Raw genomic sequence first — 24,214 nt, 5'->3', positions numbered from 1 at the left:
ACCACTGATCTACAGCATAGGCAATGAAAGGGTAATGTGTTACTGTTAAGTTCTGAAATATATTCCTTTTTGTTTTAAACTTGTCATGCTTTTTGCTCCCTAGTAAAACTCATTTTTCTTGGAAGCCGTTATTAAATTATGTGATTGTTAAAACTGACATTTTTCATTTAAAAAGATAAATTAACATTTTTGAAGCATAAATACCAATAAAGAAAACTTCACAAATCTCATGACTAGAGTCATCAATAAAGAATAGTCACTTTAGATTAACCAACGCCTTTTAAAGCCTGATTCTTTTAAGGACTCCTCTGTGAGAAAAATTTGTTAAGTGGTTTGGCTGTCTGAGCAAACTGACTTTGCTCTAGCAGCATATGCATATGAGATAATACAGAATATACTAGCGGTACGTCTACACAGGAGGCTATTTCAGGATATCAGAAATATGCTGAAATAGCTACCCTGCATCTTTTGATGCTATTTCGAACTAGGTCTCAAAATAGCGTATGCGCTATTTTGGCATCCCTGTAACCCCTGTTGCACAAGGATTAAGGGAGGTCTTGAAATAGCATGTTATTTTTAATTTTGGCACTGTGTAGACAAAAACTGTGTAGACCAGATTTTGAAATACGCTATTTTGAAATTGAATCGAAATAAGATATGCAATTTGTGTAGCGCAAATTGTGTATCTTATTTTGAATTTAGGGTGCTGTGTAGATGCACTCCTATACACAACAGCAGTTCAAAGGAAAGGTTGGACTTAAAGGCTACATCTAAACTGCAGCACTATTTTAGGATACCTCCAGTATCCCAAAATAGCTATTCCATGTCTTTTGAGTGCACCCGTTATTTCGAAATATAACGCACATGCTATTCTGATGTCCCTGTAAACCTTATTCCACGAACAGTGAGGGTACATCTACACTGCAACACTATTTTGAAATAACTAGCGCTATTCCAAAATAACTTAGTCCGCGTCTACGCATCGGGCAGTTATTTCAAAATAGTGTCAAAATACTGTCAAGCTGGAGGACTTCATACTCCGCCTCCTGTAACCCTAATTGTACCAGAAATAAGGGAAGTCGGAGGAAGAGTGCTCTATTTTGAAATAAGCTACGGAGTTGATGTAGCTCAATTTGTGTAGCTTATTTCGGGCTGACCCCTGCTATGTAGACGCATCCTGACGGACGTTTCAGAATAGCAATTTATTTTGAAATAAGCGCTGTGTAGACCGCACCAAATTTCAAAATAAGCGCTTTCAAAATTACCTTGAAATCAACTACACAATTTGCTTTTGCTTCAATTGATTAGCTTATTTCAAACTCGGGACTTCTACATTTTGTGCCCCTCTGCTTCCTTTTCAAGGCCTCTGCTCTGCAATCAACTGGTGGGGGGATTCACCCCCTATTTTTTCCTTCCTCAAACCCTGTCACGCTGGAGTCCTTTGGAATACCCAAGCCCTGTGGCAGCGCCCTGCTGCCGGGGAGCGGGCAAACCTGTCGCTGCACCACGCTACGCTCGTGCTCCGGGCTGGGTTGTAACTTTCGCAGCGCGGACCTGGGGGAACCAGGGTACGGTGATACTGACCCCAGCCCCGTGCCCCTTCTGCCCCGCTGCCCTAGCCCTCCTCCCCAACACCCCGCGCCCGGGCTCCCTGGGCGGGGCACAAGCAGGTCGGGCTCGGGCTGGGACACTCCAGCGGCGCTGCCGCGCACGGAAGCTCCTGCCATTCCTTTCATTCCCCAAGTATCGATCTGCCCGGCTGGGCGGTTCGGGGGCTGGTCCAGCCTGGGCGGCGGGGCCGGGGGAGGGCGGTCTGTGGGCTGCCGGAGGAGGCGCGCGATTGGCTTCTGCCCTGCCGCTGGCTTGTCAGTTTGGGCTGCCGGGGGTGGCTGCCGCGCGCCTCTCGCCCAGCCCCTGACGGGATGCAGCCTTGAGGGGGATGCCGTGCTCCCGGCACTTTGATTAAAGCCCCGCGTCTCCCTGCAGCGTGACGGCAGGGGCTGCGGGAGCACGGAGCGGCGGGGCCTGCACGGAGCGGAGCGGGACAAAAGACCTCCCCCCTGGGTGTTGCGCTCATGGCTCTCTGAGGGGCAGCATCTCTGGGACTACCGCGCACGGGACGGGGCTGGGATACTTTGGAAGGCGCCCGGAGCTCGGTTCGCACTTGAGGGCGCCCAGCATGGCGCTGCAGAGATGGTCCACACGGTGGAAAACGAAAAGGTGGCTCCGGGACTCCACTGTCACCACACTCATCACTTTTACTCTCCTGCTCCAGGCGGCAGAGGTCAGAGGAGGTAAGAGAGAGACAGGAGCGGGGCAGGCAAATGCAGGACGAGGCTGCCGCCAGCTTTTAGGAAGACCTGTCAAATGAGATGCCGGTCCTGGGGAGGCGATAATAAGCGGGGGGGGGGGGGGGGCTTAGCTCGGGGCATTCAACCTCTCCGCACCGCCAGATTTAGAGGCGCTTTTCCAGAGTGCGGGTCAGGGAAAGACCCACCTCGACCTCTCTTGTAACTGCCGAGAGAGAGGAGGGGAACAAAGCTCTGTGCTCCCCCCAGCATGACACCCCGGTTTAGGCTCGGTTGAGCTCCCCAAGTCATTGGCCTGATAAAGTTCACCCAAAGTCTTGGCAGAAGTGTAACAAAAATCTCGGCGCGCTCCTTCGAGGAGCGGGGAGACGGCCCGGCGAGGGGGGGTCTCACACTCCTCCCTCCCCCAATCTTTCTTTCTTTCTTTCCCTTTGCAAAGGTTTTGGAGCGGCAAAGGATTGCCATGCGAAACGTCTATTTGAAAAGGGCCCTTGGCTAGCCGGGGCCCTGCGCGCCCTGCCAGGTGGGCTGTGCGGGCAGCTCCCAAACGGAGAGCGGTAACTAACCAGGCGCTCAGGCTAGGAGCTAAAGGCTCTTACGTGGCAGGGAGGTCAGCTGCAGGAGCCAGGCTAAGCACCTCGGCATCAGCCAGGCGCCGAGCAGGGGCGCCCCCACGCACTGCCCGCGGCCTCCGCGGGGAAGAGCAGTGGTCCGTTAGGTGTCAGTGGACATGGTTAGCAGGGTGCAATTCCTGGGACTAGCAGGCTCGCGAGCAGCCGCAATCCTCGTCCTCGGGCGGAGGGGGCGGAGCGCAGAAGGTAGGCAGGGCCCTGAGCTCGCACGCCTGCAGGTGGGTGGAAAGGGGAGGGGCGCGCAAGGCAAAACCCTGGCACTGCGCTCGGAGAGCCGCGCTTCTGCACGGACGTGAGCGGAAGCAAGCACCGCTCCAGAAGCGTCCTGTTTGGAGACCCCCGTTGGAAACCAGCGGCCACAGTCCGATTTTATGAGCGTGAAAGGTCTGCTCGCCTGTATGTGGAACGCCACTCACAACCTGGCCGCGTGTTAGCCAGTGGCCTCGCACGCCTAGCCGAGTGGAAACGCTGCTTCTCCTCACTGCGATCTGCAGTTGGGATGAGGCTCGTTTTGTGGCAACTTTGCTCTTTCGGGGCCTCACAGCCTGGGGTAGGGGGAAGGCTGACGCTCCCAAAACGCAGTCCTGGTGTTGTTTGTGTAATACCGTTATTTAGGAGGCGATTTGCCCGTTTCTGGGTCGCTTTCCACTTTCGGAGTCGTTATGGTGGGGCGCACAGGAAAGTGGAAAAACTCCACGTTTCCATTCAGTATTGCATACCTGCTCACCGCGGGAATGGGAGCAGATCAATCAGTAATTCTGCCCCCTGCTGGTCTCATTTACAGTTTAGACAGGAAGGGGCCAAAATCATCCTTGTTGCAATTCCAAGGACCCCAGTAGCGCTGCACCAAGGATAAATTTCCCCTTCTAACGGCAGGGGTTTGGCTACTCATTACTACATTGAAACTGAAGTTATTGAATGAGTGCTACTGAAGACAAAGACTCACTACATTGGGTGTTTTTTAAACCTATATGCTAAATTGGATGCCAGCTGGTGACAATTTGTTGCAGCCTGCACTGCATAACAGTAGTTATGAAGACAAAGCATCTCTGAGTTTTGGGATTGAGTCTGTATTTTAAATGAAAATCTGAACCCCAGGAACACAGATAAAAATTAAGCTGAAGCTGCTTTGTATTTACTAAAATAGTTTTAAGAATAACAAGAGCACAGATTTGAGAGACTAATACATATACTAAAATAAAATCTATGTGAAAAATTGCTTTTGAAAATCTTTCTCCATTCTAATGAAGCAAGGAAACACCAGAATTTCAAAATTGCAGGGAACACCTTAAGATTTCTACTATTTGTGAGTTTTACTGAAAATTTCCTGAGCAGAATCACACTAGTTTCAGTGTTCAGAAACAGGGAATGCCATTTGCTTGCAAACTTTTGGTAGCTGTGTAGTTAGGTTATTGAGGTTAGTACAAGTGTTTTCTTTGACTACAGTGACAGCTAGATCTGAACTAATTTCCCAAATGAAGTATTAAGTTGTTGTTTCTGAATAGTCTTTTATGTTCTTCTGTTATTCAAAAGACTTCAAAAATAAACTAAAATAAAATAGCATTCACTAATATCTACAAAAAGCTCTCTTCAGTGACTGATGCTTGAAAGCAAATATGAAAATAAAACATTTAGACACATAATTGTAAGTCATATGATAAAATGAAAATATTGAAATGTTTAATCAGAATGCAATATAAATCATTGCCTTTGTAACTGCATTAAGATTAGACCTATGAGTTTTTTGTTTTATTGGGATTTTCATAAACTGTCATCTTATAAAGCTAATTACACAACATACTCACATAAATTAAATTTTATATTAATTACTTTTTCAGTAAAATACAATTCCTTCTAAAAATCACAACAAAATTCCTATGTGTTGGCTTTTTCTTAAAAATTGCTTTTTTTCACATAGAAAAATGATAGGTACCTTTCACAGTATGAATGAGGTTCCTGAGAATTCCTATTTAGGCTCTTGAGGATCTCTTCTCCCCCCCCCTCCCCCCCCCCCCAAGGCAGAGAAAGCCATAGACCTCAGAAGCAGCTGAATGAGGGAAAATACTGAATCATATTTTGTCAATTCAGTTCCCACTAACTTCTCAGCACCTCTTGTTAGAAAATATTTTTGGCTTTATAACCTGGCACAGGTAAACAAAATACAGTTTTAAAAGACTTTCTTTGATTTCACCCTCCCAGCCTTCTCACCTTTAAATACCAAATCTGTTGGCAATGCATTTGGAATGAATAAACTCATTTAGTCAAAATGGCATGGCTTCAGCAGTATAAATTTTTGTAAGGTCTTGGCATCAATGCACTATTGTAATGCTGATTTAAATTTCATGAGCAAGACATTTTAAAAAAACACAACTTTTTTAGCTTTTCTGGTAAATGGAAACCTTGCTATTCATCAGACTATAAAACAATATTCAGAAGTCTTATTGAATATATGATAGGTAAAGAAAAGAAATGTGACCTGTTTAAATAAATCCACAGATGACAGAATGTTGCTCAAATATACTGTAGGTGCTTTATTTCAATCGTCCCATTAGTATGCTCCCAAAACTCTAGAAAATAGTAAGTGTTCTTGGTGCATAAGGAAAAGTGAATTGGGCCAATTACAATGGAAAAAGGAAACTTTTCTATATCTGTATGCACCTGAAAGTATGTAATTTGATTTTGAATGCTTATTGAGTCTCAATAGAAATGTAACTTTTCAGCTTTCTCAAATTAAAACAGTTTAATATCTAATTATTATTCACCAAAATAAAAGTGGTGATTTCAAATAGTAACTTGTAAATGTCTACTCAGATCAGCTTATTAGTGATGTCCCTCTTTCATTTGACTGGCATGTTGTGCGTTAAAGGTCTATTATGAAATTGAACAATTTTCATGTCAGCTTGAACTTAAAATTTAGTCAAATATTTGCCAATGTTGACTAAATCTAATTAAAAATACCATAGTCCTCCAAAGGGTAACAGTAAAAATTTCCAAGACTGAAGAAAAATAGGTTAAGTTGACCCAACCATAGGAAGAATCATTGAGAGTAACTGTTGGGTGGTCCCAGCTGAAAAGTTTGTTTGAGTCCCAGGGATCAGCAGGTGAAATGGTCCTATCTTCCCAGAAGGTGCTGTCTTACCCTGAGTGAATATGCCTGTTTTTTTCTTTTTGAATTATTGCAGAAATTCTAAATTAAGGGGTTTTTCTTAGACAGGCAGCTGACAAAGAAATATGACTGGTATGTATTGTAGATTCTGCAGACTCTGGTGATTTATATTTAATTTACAAGGAGACTTGACAGACTCCTGAATGGACAATTCAGGCTATGTCTTTTTACTAGCTCTGCAGTAGAAAAAACAAAAAAGTCACTTCATAGCCTCTGGTTTTATTTTGTCTTGTTTAAAATATATAATCATGTCCAATATCTATAAACACACAAAACACAGCACAAACTAACAATGCAGTCTAAAATGTTATATCTATATTAATGTAGAAGCATGTGTTTGACTTGATATTCTACACTGAAAATAAAAGCTTTCTTAAAACAAAACCTGTTCTAGGTTTCTGATTTAAAAAATAGCATAGGTAGTATTGTCATCTGCAGTAGTTGCAGCAATAGGGGCTTTAATTCCAAGGATGCAGTATAACAAAGAACCATGGAATTATTGCTGAAGTTTAATTGCACCTAAAATATGCTGGAGCAATTATACCTCTTACAGATTGTTATTATTTTTTGTGATTAACAGTAGGGTTTCCATGTGCCTACAAGATTAAGAAGTTACTTTTCTTTTCTCACTCTTTGTTTCTTTTCATAGGAAATTCTCTTAACATGTGCTAACTTATTGTTGATAATGGGTGCAAATAAATTAAATCGCCCTTGGGAGACATCTCTTGTGTTAAGAAAGTAGAGCCTCACAAAGTGGTGAAGATTTGCCATTTGGATGGAAATGGCAAAGATGGGAAAATTAGCTTTTACTGAACTTAGATGAACACTGATGCATCTTGTCAATGGTTATAATTAGAGTAGTAGGTTTTAAATACCATCTTTACAAACTATAAATGTACTACATTAATTGTTGACCTCATTATTTAAATATTATCAGGAACTGTCAGTATTTGAAATTTCTCAGCACGTTACCCCATATAAGGGAACGTACAACATTTGTAAATTTTAGGCCTGCGATTTTGTATATGTGTTGAAGTGTTAATGCATTCAGCATGTAAAATAGAATTTTGTTTGGCAGAATTGGTATTAGGAGCGCATAGTTTGCCAGCAGGTTAAAATGAAGGATGCATAATAAAAACAAATACACAATAAAAAGTATAGGGCCTGATCTTGCTTTCATTGATGTTGATTGCAACTGAATTAGGTTCATAATGACTATATAATATGGGCTAAATGCTGGTCATCTTGCTAAACTAAAGAGTATTGAACTGAGTCTTACACATGTCCTCCTTTAAGGTGAGCAAGTTTTGGCTTAATTCAGACACTAAAAATATTCTAGCAATCTAAACGCTTAGTTATAATTTTGGGACAAGATTATTATTCAAGCTCTAAAGCCAGTCTCCTTGATGTCAGTGGGATGAAAAACTGAGGGATGGTTTGCTTGGCTTATAGTTATGAGGAGTTATGCCACTGACTTCAGTAGTTGTGGAATCAAGTTCTCAATCTGTGGGTCTTTTAAAACAGATCATCTGCTGGTGCAAATGGTGTAAATACACTGAATTCAAAGGAGCTACTCCAAATTTCACCAGCAGAAGTTCTGACCCTTAGATCTTTGTTCTTTTCTTCTAAAGATTTTTGATGTATATAGTTTAAAAAGTGTACATAATACCTCCTTTAAGACTGTAATCCATAATCAGGATATTTTGGAAGCTAAAAAATTTTCTATGAAGTACCTTCTTTGTGTATCTACAAACATGTGGGGTCACAAGTCCCAATCTCTAATATTTTATATTTAGCTATTAGACACATTCTTACTAAGAGAAGGGACACTGTGTGTCTTTCATTTTTAGGTTACCTTTTAACCTAAAAAAAATGGCAATCAGCATAGCCAGCAGCATAGTAATAAGATCATGGTGAAGAGGATATGCTAGTCCAGGAATTTAATTTGTGTTCTGATGGTCTCAAAATGTCATATATGAAAATATTGTATCAATGAACTAGTAGCTCTACTAAATACTTTTTAGCTCAGCAAGTAAAAGAGGTGTCATCATGCTTAGACACCGTGAGACTAAATTCTAATTTTATCTGCCAACTCTCTTATGTAAATCAGGGTTCGCTCCAGTAGAATCGATATTGAGCCAGATCCTCATTACTGCATATTGGCCTAAGATTCCAGTGGAGTTAAAAATATTAAGCCAGCTAAACATCTGATCCAATGTTATACTGATTTTATATCAGTGTAAGCAGTTTCCGAATCAGATACATTAAAACAGCATGTGTTAACTAAATGCTGCAAATCATAGGAAATAACTAACATACTTAGTCTAAAAGAAGGTCTTATTGTAAATAATGAAGAAGCCACTGTTTAGGCAGAATATGTGAAGTATTAATGAAACCTCAACCTCAAAAATTTAGGTTACACTCCATGTCTAGACCATTTTTGGTATGTAATGAAAACCTAAAAGCATACTCCTTAATTCCTGCAAAAATATTTCAGCTAAATGACTGAAGCCTTCAAGCTAACCTCATTAAAGAGCTCATCCTGCAGTTTATACCCAAGAAATTCTTATACTGACTTCAATGTGAGACCTGAGTAGGATTTTTAGTACGTGTTGTACAGTTTTGGGCTCTGAGAAGAGAGACAATTACTTGTTCGTGGTCATCTGAAATACATCAAATAGTTTCACAGTGTCCTTGTATTTAATTTGAATTATAATTTAAAAATGTTGAGTGAATTAAGCGAGCAGCTCTGCATCTGCCTATCTGCTCCTGATGAAGTTAGTGGTGGAATTCTGTGGGAACAGAGTTAGGCAAGTTCTGAGTGCTTTTGGAAAAGCCCACCTGTCAGTAAAGTAATTACTTGGTTACAAATGATTTAAGGAATTCCAGTATGCAGCTGGGTAATCTATTCCTCTTATAGAACCAAATAATAAAGTGATCTACAGCATGTCCTAGTCTTCCTGGAAATTGTAACAGCCCTGGGCATTAGCTGAATGTTCTTTAAGATAAAGTACAATAAAATTATTGTGATTAAAATGACTACTTTTACCTGTAAGGAGCAGTCATGGGTCAAAATCTCAAACCTGGGTGCTTTACATTCATATTTAGACATCTAGATAAGGATAAACTGTTATTCAGAGTTGTACACCCACTCCATAGTTTAGACTCAATTTCTAAATCATGAAAATTAACCTCTCGGTTCCTCATTTTCCCAGTCTGTGAAATAGGGCAAATCCTAAATATTTATTTTTGTATAGCACTTTTGGATTGGCAGATGAAATACAAGCATTAATATAGTATTATTGATTGTTTTTCAACTTCTGAACGTTCCCATCCCAATTGCCCTTGGGTGCACGTACAACATTAAAATTAGTCTTATACAAATATAAAAAGATAAACAAGTTCACTACATTACAAAACCAGCAACCACTCTCATATAGCAAATGCCTGTACATAGATACATTTTGAAGTGAACGTTAAATGCCAACAGACACAGAGTATGTTCAACTCGAGAAGGAAGAGAATCCAAAAGTCAAGGATTTTCCATTGAAAATGATCTACCTCTGGCTAACCACATCAAAATTGAGAGCAGTTAGTAAATGCTCCTCCTCCCACTGATTAACTAGTTATTGGTTCCTTGAGGTCTGTCCATTAGTGCAGGTTCAAGTTTTAGCTACTAAACAAGACTATTTGCTAAATATGTACAGAAATAGAGAACAGGCTAATAATCTGTGAGATGTAATGCAAAAAATTGAATTATTAGGTTTTACAGTAAGAGAACTACTTAAAAAAGAGCTTGAGAAATGGTAGCTAAACAAAACCCAAATAAAAACCTAGTATGAAAGCTTTCACACAATCAGTATTTAAGTCTCCCACAAACACACATTTCTCTCTGATTCTGAAATGACTGCACTATGCAGATACAAATCGGGGCAGTGACAGTTCTAGTTACTCTCTTCTTCCCTACCAATGTCTCATTAATCACTATAGGAGAAAGGCTAGTTTAGACTCCATGCTCATTCAATCTTTAGTCTCTCTGAAGCAATGACCAAAACTAGTGCTAGATAAAAACTGTTGGAATAATAGCTTTTTATTATTTGGATGTCTGCCCACTAGGAGTTGGCCTAGGGCCACTAACTCACTTCATAGATAGTAGGCCACTGTTATTAGATTTTAATAAGCATTAGCCTTGGATGGGTGCTGAAAAATAGAGGCCAAAAATATAGACAAATAGGATCCTAAATTTAGGCTTCTATTGTTTTAATTAATGGTGTGATTTTCAAAAGTACTGAACCTTATAAGTGGGAGTCTAAATATGTACCTAAGTGTCTGATTTTAGGCATCCATTTCAGAAAGTCTTGGCCATAAGTGAGAAATACCTGAAGACTTGTAATTAATACTCACTGGGTGTGGATGTTTTTCAGTCTGTTACAATTTCACTGCTGAATGGTAGGTACCCTTTTAATAGCTGGCACAGTCAAATAAAATGAGTAAACTTTAAAAAAAATAAATTTAGGAATGAAGAAAGATTATACCCACACTCTAAGTTCCAATTCGTATTAAAGTTTAGAGAGACTTCCAATAGAATGTCTTCTTGACATAATGTATCACATTTGCTAAGGAACAACAGAAAATAGAACTATAAAATTTAAGAAACTAATATTATTGGGCCAAATTAGTCTTTTGTGTTCTCCATGGATTGATCTGGCCTACTGTGATTAATGGCTCCAGATCTTACGCTGTGTTTAAGATTGGACATTTCTAATTAATTTGTACTTATTCACTGATGGTGAGAAAATCAGGAGGAAAATCTATCTTTCTACCTATACAGAGAGAGAGAGAGAGAGGAAACTTCAACAAACTGTACAAATATATTGGACAACTCAAGTGTATAGCTTCCCATCTTTCCTTTTTTGTATCTATATAAAAAAAACTGAATCCGGTAAAATTGTTTATTATAATTTATTATGGCATCACTTTAAAAAGTGGAAGTCTTATACATAATTTAGATGAAGACAGTCTAGCACTTTTACCTAAATTTGGGAGCGTATTGTCTGAATTGTCTCTCATAACTGAAGAGAACAGAGCTAAGGATTTAACAACTGAAAAACAAATTGCTAAGAGGATTTCACCATGTACTTTTCATCAAGCAGTTGAGTAAAAATATACATTTTTAATCAAAGTATAGTCAGGTCCAAGCTTGGTGAGATTTCTTTTGGGAATGAATTCCATATCCAGAGGCCTGCACTACAATCATCTTATTGAAAGGCATGCCTTCCTTCTATTAACCTCTGAGATAATAAGACATAAGGGAAGAGGCAATCTTTAGCATAACTGTATTCTAGAGCATTACTGTGCTCAGTCACCAGCACCTTGAATTGAATCTGAGAATGCAGTGAAGGGGCAGAGTTTGTTTTGCCCTACCTAAAATGGGGAAAACCAAATTTTGAAAAGATTGAAGCTTTGAAGTGGTCTTTGGCTGGGGCAAGGTCCATATGTGAGGGGAAAAAACTCAACACTGTGGGGACTTCTGAAGTAAGAAGAACAATTTCCCATCACAGTCTTCTGGGATGATCAAAGCCACTGAAAAGGAATTTTGTCCCCACCACTGGATCCTTAGTCAAGAGAGCAACACTTCTTCATTCAAGCTCACTGAGAGCTACTGGTAGACGTAATAAGATTAGTGCGGATATTTTACCTCAGTCCATTGCCTTGAGATCATTGTTGACCCTGAAGACAGTCTGTACAAATCTTGGTCTGAAACATAATTGAATACGATCCAGACTATTGGAGGATGTCTGCTGATGATGGGGTTGGCTTATAACCAGCTTCTCAAAGACCACCCTCAGGAAGACGGGAGGTGAGGTTAGGTACTGAGTGGTAACTAACAAGCCTGTTAAAGTCAAGAAAGGTTTTTTTGAGCAGGGTTCAGACTGTCACATTGAAAATTTACTCTTCCTCAAATAATAATTCCCAACTGTAAAGTGCCTGTGTATGGTCTTTCTCTGACCTTGGATCAATCTCTTGTTTTGCAGCAAAAGCAGACAAACTACTGTACTGTTCCAGGTAGGGTGTACGTAGTTGATATTCAAGTTAAAAAACAGGAGCTGAGGTGATAAAAGGTATATTTACCTACCTGCAAAGGATGGGGACATACATATTAACTGCTCTGAACCCCAGCTGGTACAAAACAGTGCAGCTCCTTTTGCCAGCTGAGGGTTAGTACCATTGGTAGGGATTGTACATGTTCCACTCAGAATGACAGATTACACTTACTGTAGTTATTATTGATGGCTCGATTCTATTGCTTTTTTGAATTTATTTAATTTCTCTGTCAGAATTATAGTGGCACCCAAGAATGTGACTTTGTCCGGGTTTTCATATGTTTCATAGTAAACATTTATTTTAAATTCATTAAATGATGGATAAATTTCCACCACCCTATACCGGAAACCTACCAAGCACTACACTTACCTTCATGCCTCTAGCTTCCATCCCAGACACATTTCTCAATCTATTGTGTATTGCCAAGCCCTAAAATACAACCAGATTTGCTCCAATCCCACAGACAGACAAACATCTGCAGAGCATTCTTAAAACTGAAATACTCACCCAGAGAAGTGAAAAAACAGATTGACAGAGCCAAAAGACTACCCAGACATAAACTATTTCAAGACAGGCCCAAAAGAGAAAACAACAACAGAATTTCACTTGCCATCACCTACACTTAAACCCCTCCAACGCATTATCAACAATATACAATCTATCCTGGAAAATGACCCCTCACTCTCAGAAGCCTAGGGGGAAAGGCCAGTTCTCACCTACAGACAACCTCCTAACCTCAAACTAATTCTTTCCAGTAACCATGCAACACACCTCCATCATAATCATCCAGGAACACACCCTTGCAATCAGCCCCGGTGCCAACTCTGCCCACACATCTACACTAGTGATTTCATCACTGGACCCAACCACATCAGCCACCAAATCATACTGGACAGTCTCTATGGGAAAGAATTAATTGACACAAATCAGATATCCAAAAAGGCAATACACAGAAACTTGTTGGAGAACACTTTAATGTGCCTGGACACTCATTAATGGATGTCCAAGTCATCATTTTGTTTCAGGCCAATTCCACAAGCCAAATACACAGGGAAGCCTTGGAACTTAATTTATTTACAAGTTTGGGACCCATCATAGAGAAGGTTTGGGACTTAACTTCATTCACAAGTTTAAATCTTATGCAAATGGTATAAATAGGGACATCTGCTGGCTTCTGCACTACCTTCCACATCCTAATGACTTAACAAATCAACCAAACAAGGGAGGTGCTAATTGTTCTTATCAGCATCTTGTAACTATTTGAACCATCTACTCATTGTCTCTTTTTTTCCCTTTCCTCCTTTTTTTCTTTTTTTTTACTCCTCCCCTCCCTCTCCTTCCCTTATTTATTCTTGGATCTGGACTTCTAATACTCCTGTATCTGAAGAAGTGGGTTGTGCCCACGAAAACTCATGATACCATCTACATGTTTTGTTAGTCTTTAAAGTGCAACTAGACTATTTGGTTTTTTTTAAGTTTTTCCTGTTACAGACTAACTCTGCTACCCCTCTGAATCATTTTAGAAAGATAGTCAGTAGACTCTTGGCCCAAATAATATTGTTTTAAACTTCTTAAAATAGCATTTAAATTTTAACAGAAGTTACTGCTCAAAAATATGTAATTGTTTAATGAGACAAGCTGTTGATCAGGGAACATGGAGGCTACGTCTAGACTGGCATGATTTTCCGGAAATGCTTTTAACAGAAAAGTTTTCTATTAAAAGCATTTTCGGAAAAGAGCGTCTAGATTGGCACGGACGCTTTCTGCAAAAGCACTTTTTGCGGAAAAGCATCTGTGGCCAATCTAGACGTGCTTTTGTGCAAAAAAGCGCCGATCGCCATTTTCATGATCGGGGCTTTTTTGCGCAAAACAAATCTCAGCTGTCTACACTGGCCCTTTTGCGCAAAAGTTTTGCGCAAAGGGGACTTTTGCCCGAATGGGAGCAGCATAGTATTTCCTCCAAAAGCACTGATTTCTTACAGTAGGAAGTCAGTGCTTTTGTGGAAGTTCAAGCAGCCAATGTAGACAGCTGGTAAGTTTTTCCGGAAAAGCGGCGGATTTTCCGGAAAAACTGGCCAATCTAGATACAGCTGGAGTGTTTTACCTTCAGTTTACAACACTTTGAATACGGCACAGGTTGGCACACAACGATAGATAGCATATATCTGATACACTCTGTGAAACTTTTGGAAGTCTCATATCAGAAAACCACCACTCTATCTACTATTAGTTGGTACTATTACTGGGACCAAATTTTAAATAGGTATAGGGGAAGAAACATTCTTTCCTCCCTGGAAACTTGAATTACTACTTTCTGTTCTACAGCTGTTCAGTGACTAGATTCCAGTGTCAACTATTGTAAATCCAGACTCTTTCATGACCACTAAGGCTAGGTCTACACTGCAATGGAAAGTCGGAAAAAGAAACACGGTACGTGGTATGCAAATTGTGTATCCTTTTCCCCTTTACTGTCTAAAGAGGCTTTTCTGAAATTTGGCGCATCTACAAGGCACCAGATTTCAGAAAAAAGTGCTCTTTTGACACATCCCTTATTCCTCGTAAAATGAGGTTTACAGGGATGGCGAAAGAGCACGTCCGCCTTTTCAAAAAATTTTCTGAAAAAGCAAATGCATTCCTTGGACACTACATTGCTTTTCTGGGATACCGGAGTGCAGTGTACACGTAGCCTTAGTTACTAAAATAAAATTAGCCTTAAAACATAGTGATAGGCAATATTATTATTTTGAGTAAAAAGGTATCTGCTCCCTTTGTACATCCAAAGTAATATCTGCCTATGTGAGAAAATTTAAACAATATTTTGTTAGTTTGCATTCCTCCAGAAAAGACACAACCATGGAAGGGTTAATCAGGTTCTCTTCTGCTTTTAGAATCTTAATGGTGGCTGCTGATGCATAAACTAGACAGTTTGACTTTCTGATCCCAGATTTAGTTTGCAGAAATCACAGTTAGGGATAACATTTTTCTTAACTAAGGAGATTTAATATAGCACCATTCAGAGTTAATAGCAATCTCATCTTGCCTTTAACTTAAAAAAAATCCAGAAATCATACCAAACCCCAGCAATGTAAATTCTCCTGACTGTTACAACCATTCCCTTACTGGGTTCCTTTTGTCTAAGTCAGTGCTCTTTGTTCTCCTACAGGGAACATTCTCACAAAAGGCATGGTGTTCCATGGGTTTAAACGAACTGACCATGTCTGAGATTCTCCTACCAGAAAGGGCTGTAGGTGTGGGGTTTCCTCTTCCTTACCAGTCTATGGACATGAAGCTTCCGACTCCATGGAGGATCAGTTAGAGGCATAAATCATGTGTTTGGAGGAAATGAGATTCTGTATTATTGGATGGCTCCTTCAGCACTCTAATAGCCCTTTTGTAAGCAGGGGAATGGTCCCGCTATTGTGGGGAACTTTCCTGGCTTCTATACCACCCCGGTGAAATGGACCAGTGAAAGGATCTGAGTCCCCGCTACCACTTCCTTTACCCCACGGCTTCCCTGATCCTGAGGGCTCCCCCTCCACTCTCCTGAGTAGCAGAGTCCTCAAAACCCCAACAAGGCTGGGCCCAGGTTTCCTGGGGCTTAATCCCCGACCTTGTAGTCACTAGGGGCAGGAGTTAGGGTGTCCCCACTCCGAGGTGCTCTCGTCACACTGCATGCTTTCTTGGCCCAGTGATCATTTCATAAGGTTCAAAGCAAATACAATTTATTAAACATCAACTGATTAAAGAGAAAAGAATAAGAAAAAATGAGAATGGTTAAATGAGAATACACAGCCCTGCTCTGTAGCACGGGGACATCAAAACAGCAGTCTGCAGAGTGTAAGGACAGTTCACAGTCTCTTCCTTATAGGCCCCTTAGAGGCCCTGCATGTGCAGCAGGGGGGATGCAGGCTGGACACGCTTGCTCTTGCAGTGACCACACAGCCTCAAGCTCTAAGTGGCCAGACCTCTCTTCCAGTCAGGCCTGCTGGACCTCTTGGCTGGTGATATCTCCCTGCCCAGAGCCTCTCCCTGCACTTTGCTGGTCCCAGCTGCACCACACCCAGCTGCAGGCTGTGCTGCTTTGCCAGTCTCCAGCTCCTTGGGTTGCTTCTCTGTCCCTTTTGGCTCTCTGAGCACTGCCAGTCTGCTGCTCAACACAGGGTCTGCACTCCTTGGACTGTGTGTGCCTGGCTCTGTTGCTGCAAAACTGCCCCTCAGCACAGCTTGCACTCCTTGGGCTGTCTTTGCCTGGCTCTGTTGCTGCAGGACTGCCTCTCCACACAGCTTGCTTCTCTTAGCTGTCTCTCAGCTCTCTCCTTGCTCAGAGACCTCAAAAAATCCCAGCTCACAGGGAGGACGGGGCCTGGCCTCTTACTTTCCTCACTGGCCTGTCCAACCTGTCAATCAGGCCGAGCTGGAGTGTTGGCTGCTTTCCATTGTCTCATGGACCCTTCCCCTTTTGATACTGGGAGCTGGTGAACCAAAAACTCCCACAGAGTTTTAGTAAGGGGTTAACAGTTCCCTTACACTTTGATAGCAGACTCCTATACTGCCCTTGCCCTGGGAGTCTCCTACACACAAAAAATCCACAGTGAGGAGGGGAAAGACACACAAGTTAACATAGACTGTAGGCCATATATTCGGGCAGAAAGAGATGAAGGAAAATAGGTTTCTCTCCTATTTGTGTAAAGTGTTGTATATATTGATGGCACTATAAAATACTAAATGTTTGAGAAAGTGATAGCATGATAAAATGGGCCAACTCACTGGCTGTGAATTAACAGATAACAAAGGGCACTTTAACTCAGGACAATTGTATTTCATATAAAATAAAATTCTGTTCCATATGTGTTTTATTACTGTACGTCCTTTCAATTTCTCTTTGCACTAAAAGTGTTGCTAATGGCCCTTTAATAAAATCACTTTGTTTTAAATTCAGAGGATTATTTAACTCTTAATGAAAAGTGTCTCCAGCAGTAATCCATATGCCAGTTCAGCAGCCATCTTGAAAACAAATGTTAAAATCTTCAATATTTAAAGTCACTGGGCCTGAATCTGATTTCACACCACTCGTATAACTCCACTGATGTCTAGCTGTTACAGGTTTATATTTATGTAACCTAGATCAAAATCATGAGTTCTTTCACTCACAGACTCTGTTTTCCCTCCAAAACTCCATAAAATTATGCTAACAAAAGAGTTGATCTTTTGTTCTTAATCAGAACACTGTTCTACACATTCAGGTGCTCTTCAAATCTGTTAAAATATTTGTATATTGGTGCCATTCTGTTTCATTTTACTCAATGATTTTAGTTTAGTATATAACAATCCTAAAGAGTAGTGGACATTTACAAACTGTGCCTTAGATGGTACATTTAATATGGAATATTGTAGACCAGGTGTTGTTCTCAGTTATACCATCATAAATCGAAATACCTTCATTAAATGAATAGAGTTACTTCAGACTCACTCTGGTAACTAGGAGTAGAATTTGTCTCTATACATTTAAATATCTCAAGTACAAAAGTGTTTTTGCTCTAAAGATGCTATGTCATTAAGGTTATCTTGTGCTTCAGCCTCTCTATATTAGGATATTGGGCACCTAGTCACCAGCTAACTAGTCCATGCTTCAAAACAAACTGAAAAAAGCTGTTGGTTGGAACATAGAAGTAAAACATAAAACTCGCTAACACAGTGAGATTATTTTTAAGGATTTTTTTTTTTTTTTTTTTACAATCAATACACGGATAAGGAATTTAAACAATACAGCCCTTCATGTCTTCTCAGAAAATCCAGCAATATAAAACCCTTCTCTCATTACTCCTATATAGCATCCATTAACATGCAGGGAAGATACACATCTGGACTATGTCTACACTGCACAGTTATTTCAGAATAAGCCTTTTCTGGAATATTTATTCTGAAATAGTTTATTTTGAAGTATCACATCTACACTGCACAGAAGCCTCAAAATTAATCCAAGGCAGGCTTCCCTTATGTAGACGTGCAAGCTCAATTTAGAGCCCCAGGAGGAATAACTTAGAGTGGTGTTGGTGAGGGGCTATTTTGAAATAGCAGAAGTGGAGCGTCTATACAGCCTCTATTCCGAAATAGCTATTTTGGAATAGGCATTATTATTTGTAGTATGAGGTTTACAGAAGTTGGAGTAAGCCGTCCGTTATTTTGAAATTATTTCAAAATAATGGAATTGCTGTGTAGATGCTCACATAGTTATTTCAGAATAACGGCCATTAATCCGAAATAACTTTGCTGTGTAGACACACCCCTGGAGAGAACAAGTCCCTTGGAGCCGAATCCTGCCCATGTGAATGGTACAGACAGTGCTTTTTTTGAGATGGTAAGCACTGGTACGGCGCACCAGCACCTTTTTTTGGGAGCACTCACGCTGTGCCGATTTCCCCCAACACAGCCCCCTGCCGGCCCTGGGGGTACTCATACCGCACAACTTTCCCCCGGGAAATTTACTTTCCTCAAGAAATGAGTACTGGCACTTTTTTTTTTAACAAAAAAAAAAAAAAAAGCACTGGGTACAGAGGAGCTGCAGGGCTCTGCACTGTGGTAGATAGTGGGTAGAAGAATTTCTTTCACTGAATTCTCCACTGTTTGGTAACCAGCATTATGGAAACTTGTTTTTTCCATTGTGGTTTGAGCCTTAGGGGGCCAAGATTTGCCTCTTATGATGTGAAGTTCTGTTCTAATAGTACATCCTTGAGTTATGATTTGACTGCATGTGATTGCTTAATCCATGCAGGATCTGTTGAAGTCAATGGGGCACTTTGTGGCTATAAGGTGCTGTGTAACCAGATCCATTTGCAGGGCCAGGGATCTGTGCAGGTTTGTACTTATTATGCAGGTTCACCACCACAACCATAGAACCAAATTTTCAGATGTGGTATCTGAATTTTGTGTGCTCAATTATAGTTTCTCCACAAAGGGTCATGCTCCCATTTCCTTACAGTGCCATCCCAAGACACCAAGAAAGACCTGTGTTATACTAGGTTCCTTAGCATGATATTACATAATATTTATTTACATGTTTCTTTAGATATTTTCTCCTAGCAGAGGTAACAAGACAGTGTTGAATTTTAAATAAACTCCCTTGCCTAGTAAAAACCTTGTCTAATTTCAATGGTAGCTGAAAAAATTGTACCAAAAGAGTAACACCTAAAGTCACGTTGAGTAAGAGATCCTTTAAGGAAGCTTTAGTGAGTCCTTTAAGGAAGCTTTAGTCTGTCACAGGCTGATATTTATTGATGCAATAGAAAGTAATGAAAAATTAAGATCAGTCCAAACTGAACAAGGAACAAACTTGGATGATCTTTAGTATCTCAGTCTTCCTCATATGGGGAAGTTGAATGATATCAACCAGGGCCAAATTAGCCCATGTGCAATTGGGGTACTTACACAGGGCCCCATTACAGGGAAGTTCCAGTGGAAAACCTCAACTCAATAAACTGTGATCCTGTGAGCCAGGTAGCCATGCTACTCACTCAAATTTGGCCGAGTCAACTCTCAGTCTTGATGAAGGGTTTTGGGGCCAAATCTGAGTAGGACTGTGACCCTGTGTGCCAGATTAAAACATCATTCATTCAAAGTTGGCCAGGCTGCTCCTCCATCATGACAGGAATGTCAGTGCCAAAGTGAGCGGTGCTATGGCGTGGGTCTGGGACAAACATGTCTACCAATAAGCGCTGACGTATCAGAAGACTTACCACATCACTCTCTGCCCCGCTCAGAAAATCAGAAATGTCCTTTTCCCCCATACACCTGGCAAGGACATTCCCTTTCAGCTTGAAAACCTGTGTTCTAGAGAGTGAGGTGGAGCACTACATTGAAGTTTTGTCTAGGGTGGCAATTGTCTTGTACATCACAGACTGGGACTTGCTTACAGAAGTTTCACCACATCTCTGAGTAGGGTGACCATCTGTCCCACTTTTACCAGGACAGTCCCATATTTAAGGGCTGTTCCCAGAATCCCCAAGTGCTGGCAGCAGCCCCTCCTCCCGTACTCTGTGAGGCTGAAACCCCAAGCACCAGCAGTAACTTGTATTCGGCATGGGGAAATATGGTCACCCTATCTTTCAGCAATTTCCATAGTTCATGGTGTTCTCAGATTCTTTATAAATAGATTTCTTCTTGAAGATTCATAGGGCCAGATAAATGAGACACTAAGTTTTATACATTTTTTGTAGATTTGCAATGGAACTTCCAGTTCTCATTCTGGATTACCATTTCTTTTAAACCTTAGTAATCAGTTGCTTTTGTATTTTCTGTTATGCCACGCAAAGTGGTGATCATCCCAAAATATGCAATAGGTTAGACAAGGATAATTTCTTACTCATAGTCTACAGTTATTTAGCAAAACTGCTCTGTCATTATTAGAGATGGCCAAATTATTTATTTTCTGTAAGGTTCACTATTTGCAAATTGCTGCAAACAAGCTTGTTCTGTTTGCTGTCCAAATTATTTGACTAATGGTTTGTGGAAATAAATTTTATTTTTTGGGCTGTGTGAAAAGTATTTGGTTTTGACTGTTTGCTGTTTGTGCTGTGTGAGTGATCATCTATATACTTTAATATCACTCAGACCCCTCAATGACACCTTATAAGCAGCAGAACAACAAATGCTGAATGCTCCTTTATTGTGGATGTTTATTCTTGCTGAAGCCATTACCCAAAGAGTAATAAAGAAGAACTCTGAGGAAATGTCTACAAACAAAAATAGGGGCACAAAACTAGCCTAACTATTCAGCCAATTGGAATTTGAATGATTATTCATATTCACTGATTTTCTGCAAATTTTCTACCAGCTCTACCATTATGTGCATTGCAAAAACCCATCAATTAGTTATTCGAGAAACAGTTTGGCTAACCCTTTTACAGTCAGAGAAGTGCATTGGCATGTCTCCCACTTAAATGAGATAGTTCAGTGACTATATGTCATATTCATTGAAATTAATAGGAATGCATTTTTAAGGCACAAACAAAGGTTTACAGAGCTAATCTGGTATTTTAAGATTTTGTGCAATGATTTTGATTATTTAATGTTGAAACTTAGCTTGTCACAATGCTTAAATTTAGTTTCATGCAATTGTAGAACAGGTATCTATTATTTGTAGCAGGAATACATTTAAGAGTTCTTTCAGGATGTATTAACATGTGATAAACAATCAGTATGGTGGAGGATTAAAATAGCAGAGGCTGAATTATTTAAAGCAAGTGTAGCAGAAAATGTATTACCAGATGAAAAGAGTCATATACTCTGTCATCTCATTATGGAAACTTTGGAACGTTTTTCCTTTAGAAAGTCCAGAACTGGAGTTCCATAAAGTTAGATTTGACCACACACTTGACTGCTTTTGATTATCTATCTTCATGCTGGCAGTGCAATCAGCTGAATAAAATGAACTATTTTAGTATTAAATGCACTAACATGTGTTACTGATAGGATGATTTATGAAATGCTAAGTTAAAGCAAAATCAGAGCTGAAGGCAACACTGGCTATAGCCAAGCAAACAGTGGGGGAAAATATTCACAAACATTTCAGTGATTCTAACTAGAATTTCAGTTTGACTGTGTTTTCAACCTTTCTGTTTGCTGTTAGTGAACATTTATGCAAATACAAGTTGAACCTATACAAAAGGTGACTCTCTGATCTGACAACATCCATGGTCCGGTAGCACCACAGATGTTCCTGGGCCAGAGAGAACATTGGTGGCCAGGAGTCAAGTGGCAGGAGCAACTGCAGTAGAGAGCCCTGCTTGTGCCAGGAGCCTGGCCTGGGCCAGCAGCCATATTGAGGATGGTGGCAGTGGGGCCTACAGTAGCGTGATGTCAGGAGCCTGGCTGGTGGGAGCAGGCACAGTGGGACTGGCAGCCCGGCTGGAGTGGGCAGTCACAGCACGACTGGCAGCCTGGCCAGAGCCAACGGGATGGGGAGGCTGGCTGAGGTCGGCGGCCTAAATGGGGCAGATGGCAAAGGGACTGGCTTCAGTCACATGTGGTCAGAATGTATATTAGTATCAAGAATCAAATAAGGTTATGTCTAGGAGCTAAGTGTTGGTCCAATATATGAAAAGCTCATTAAGTCATTTCCATTGATCAGAATTCATGTGTTAAAGGAATCTGTGTTGTGAGCACTAATCTCTGAGTCAAGTATCAGAGGGGTAGCCGTGTTAGTCTGAATCTGCAAAAGCGACAAGGAGTCCTGTGGTACCTTATCGACTATCAGATGTATTGGAGCATAAGCTTTCGTGGGCAAAGACCCATTTTGTGACATGCATCTGATGAAGTGGGTCTTTGCCCACGAAATCTTATGCTCCAATACATCTGATAGTCTATAAGGCGACACAGGACTCCTAATCTCTGAGATTATTTATGAAATAGTAAATCTCAATTAGCAAGTGACATGTTAAAAATCTGATTTTAACTAATTTATACTGGATATCAGGGGCTTCTAGATATTTGATGAGAGAATGACCCTGTGAAACAATATTTTACTGTAAGACTAGCTTGCAATAAATCAAAACTTGATGTAGCCACTCTAAGGATAGATATCATGTAGCAATGAAATTATTTTCCTTTTTGGTAACGTTACAATATGAATAATTATTTTTTGTTGTTTTTGCTCTTTTTTCAGCTGAATCAGTCGATGTGTTAAAAGCATTAGAATTTCACAAATCACCTGAAGGGATATCAAGAACAGCAGGATTTTGTACAAACAGAAGAGATTCAAAGGGGTCAGATGTTGCATATAGAGTTTCAAAACAAGCTCAGCTCAGTGCCCCAACAAAGCAACTGTATCCAGGTGAGTCTATCAGAAAGTCAGCTTCCTAGTGTGTTTTCTTATTATACCAGACATGCAGAAATAAAGACAACATAAAAGGGATATGGTTCAATTTGTCACAACTGTATTATTTAACTCATCTGGGAAGTAATCCACAGTACTTCATGCATGTGGATCACTGTTTGTTCCTTAAACATTTCAACCTGGTGGAGAACTGCAATGACCCCTACCCCTCTCCATAGCTCTTCCCATCCCATGGCTGGGACCATATTATTACCCTCAAACTATGGGGTAAAGGGACTGGAGAATGGGGGATGGTGTACCAGGCATTAGGAAAACCAGTTTTGCTCCTCAACTTCTATAGGGGATGCCTTTCTCTAAGTCTGCATCTATATCCAGGTTTTCAGGGAACTGGGTTTCTATTGGGGATAAGTACCAACACTGGACACCTGGCAAATTGTGACAACTTGAATCTTACCTCTGACATACCTTGTTGGGTTCTTGAGCTGTTGTGGGGAAAACAAATTTTCATCTCATACTGACTTGCTCAGTCTGGTGGTGGGGGAACATTCTTTCTCAGTTCTAAAAAAGGGAACTAGCACCATGCCTATAGAAGACCAAATAAAAAAAATCAGCCCTACACTAATCTCAGGGCTGGAAATTGCTGGTTAGGCATACGTGTGGGCTCACGCTGGACAGTCAGGGTTTATATGTGCTCCCTCATGTGTGCATGGGTCAATCGCTTACCTCGGTCCCATCAGCTCAGGGTGATGTTCTAATCCATTCTTGGCCACCCACTCCCAATTCCTGAGGGAGAAGACCCTTAAAAGGTTCACTCCACTCTCCCACCGTGAGGTTGCATTGTCTGTGTTTCCTGATATGTTTTTTTTAGTGTCTGTGTTTTTCTGCTAGTTGTAGCACAGCACAGAGCCCATGCCTATTAACTACTGAAGCATTGTGAGATGCCCCTGCTTTCCAGTTAGGTACAAATGCAGGAAGTTGCCAATCAAATGGGCAGGCAGAGTGCTTTTAAAAATCATTTGCCAAATATTTGAGGCCTGATTCTTCTCACACCACTTTTTTGCTAATGTAACTGCATTAAAGGCAATGGAGTCACTTTGAATTTACATTGGTGTAAGATATCCATGAATCAGACCATCAATAAATAGAAAAATACTGGTTGATTCTATATACA

At 40.7% G+C, this 24,214-nt stretch overlaps 1 protein-coding gene across 7 annotated transcripts in view; it reads left to right on the top strand.

Annotated features, from left to right (window-relative positions):
* Positions 1-1,810: 1,810 nt before the first annotated feature.
* Positions 1,811-24,214, top strand: part of COL11A1 (collagen type XI alpha 1 chain) — a 262,532-nt gene continuing 240,128 nt past the window's right edge. For 3 of the 7 annotated variants that reach the window (XM_075936624.2, XM_014571895.4, XM_075936623.2), the window contains exons 1-2: positions 1,811-2,294; positions 22,873-23,040. In XM_075936624.2, the coding sequence (XP_075792739.2) occupies positions 2,180-2,294; positions 22,873-23,040 (283 nt within the window). In that variant the 5' untranslated portion in view covers positions 1,811-2,179. The remainder of the gene's footprint in view (positions 2,295-22,872; positions 23,041-24,214) is intronic. The other 4 variants (XM_014571898.4, XM_075936627.2, XM_014571897.4 and 1 more) reach the window with 2 other exon arrangements.

Source organism: Pelodiscus sinensis, chromosome 9 (genome assembly GCF_052426305.1).
Source record: "Pelodiscus sinensis isolate ZL-2025 chromosome 9, ASM5242630v1, whole genome shotgun sequence".
Taxonomy (NCBI): Eukaryota; Metazoa; Chordata; order Testudines; family Trionychidae; genus Pelodiscus; species Pelodiscus sinensis.
Note: the sequence above shows the minus strand (reverse complement) of the source record. Positions and strands in the feature narration are given on the sequence as shown.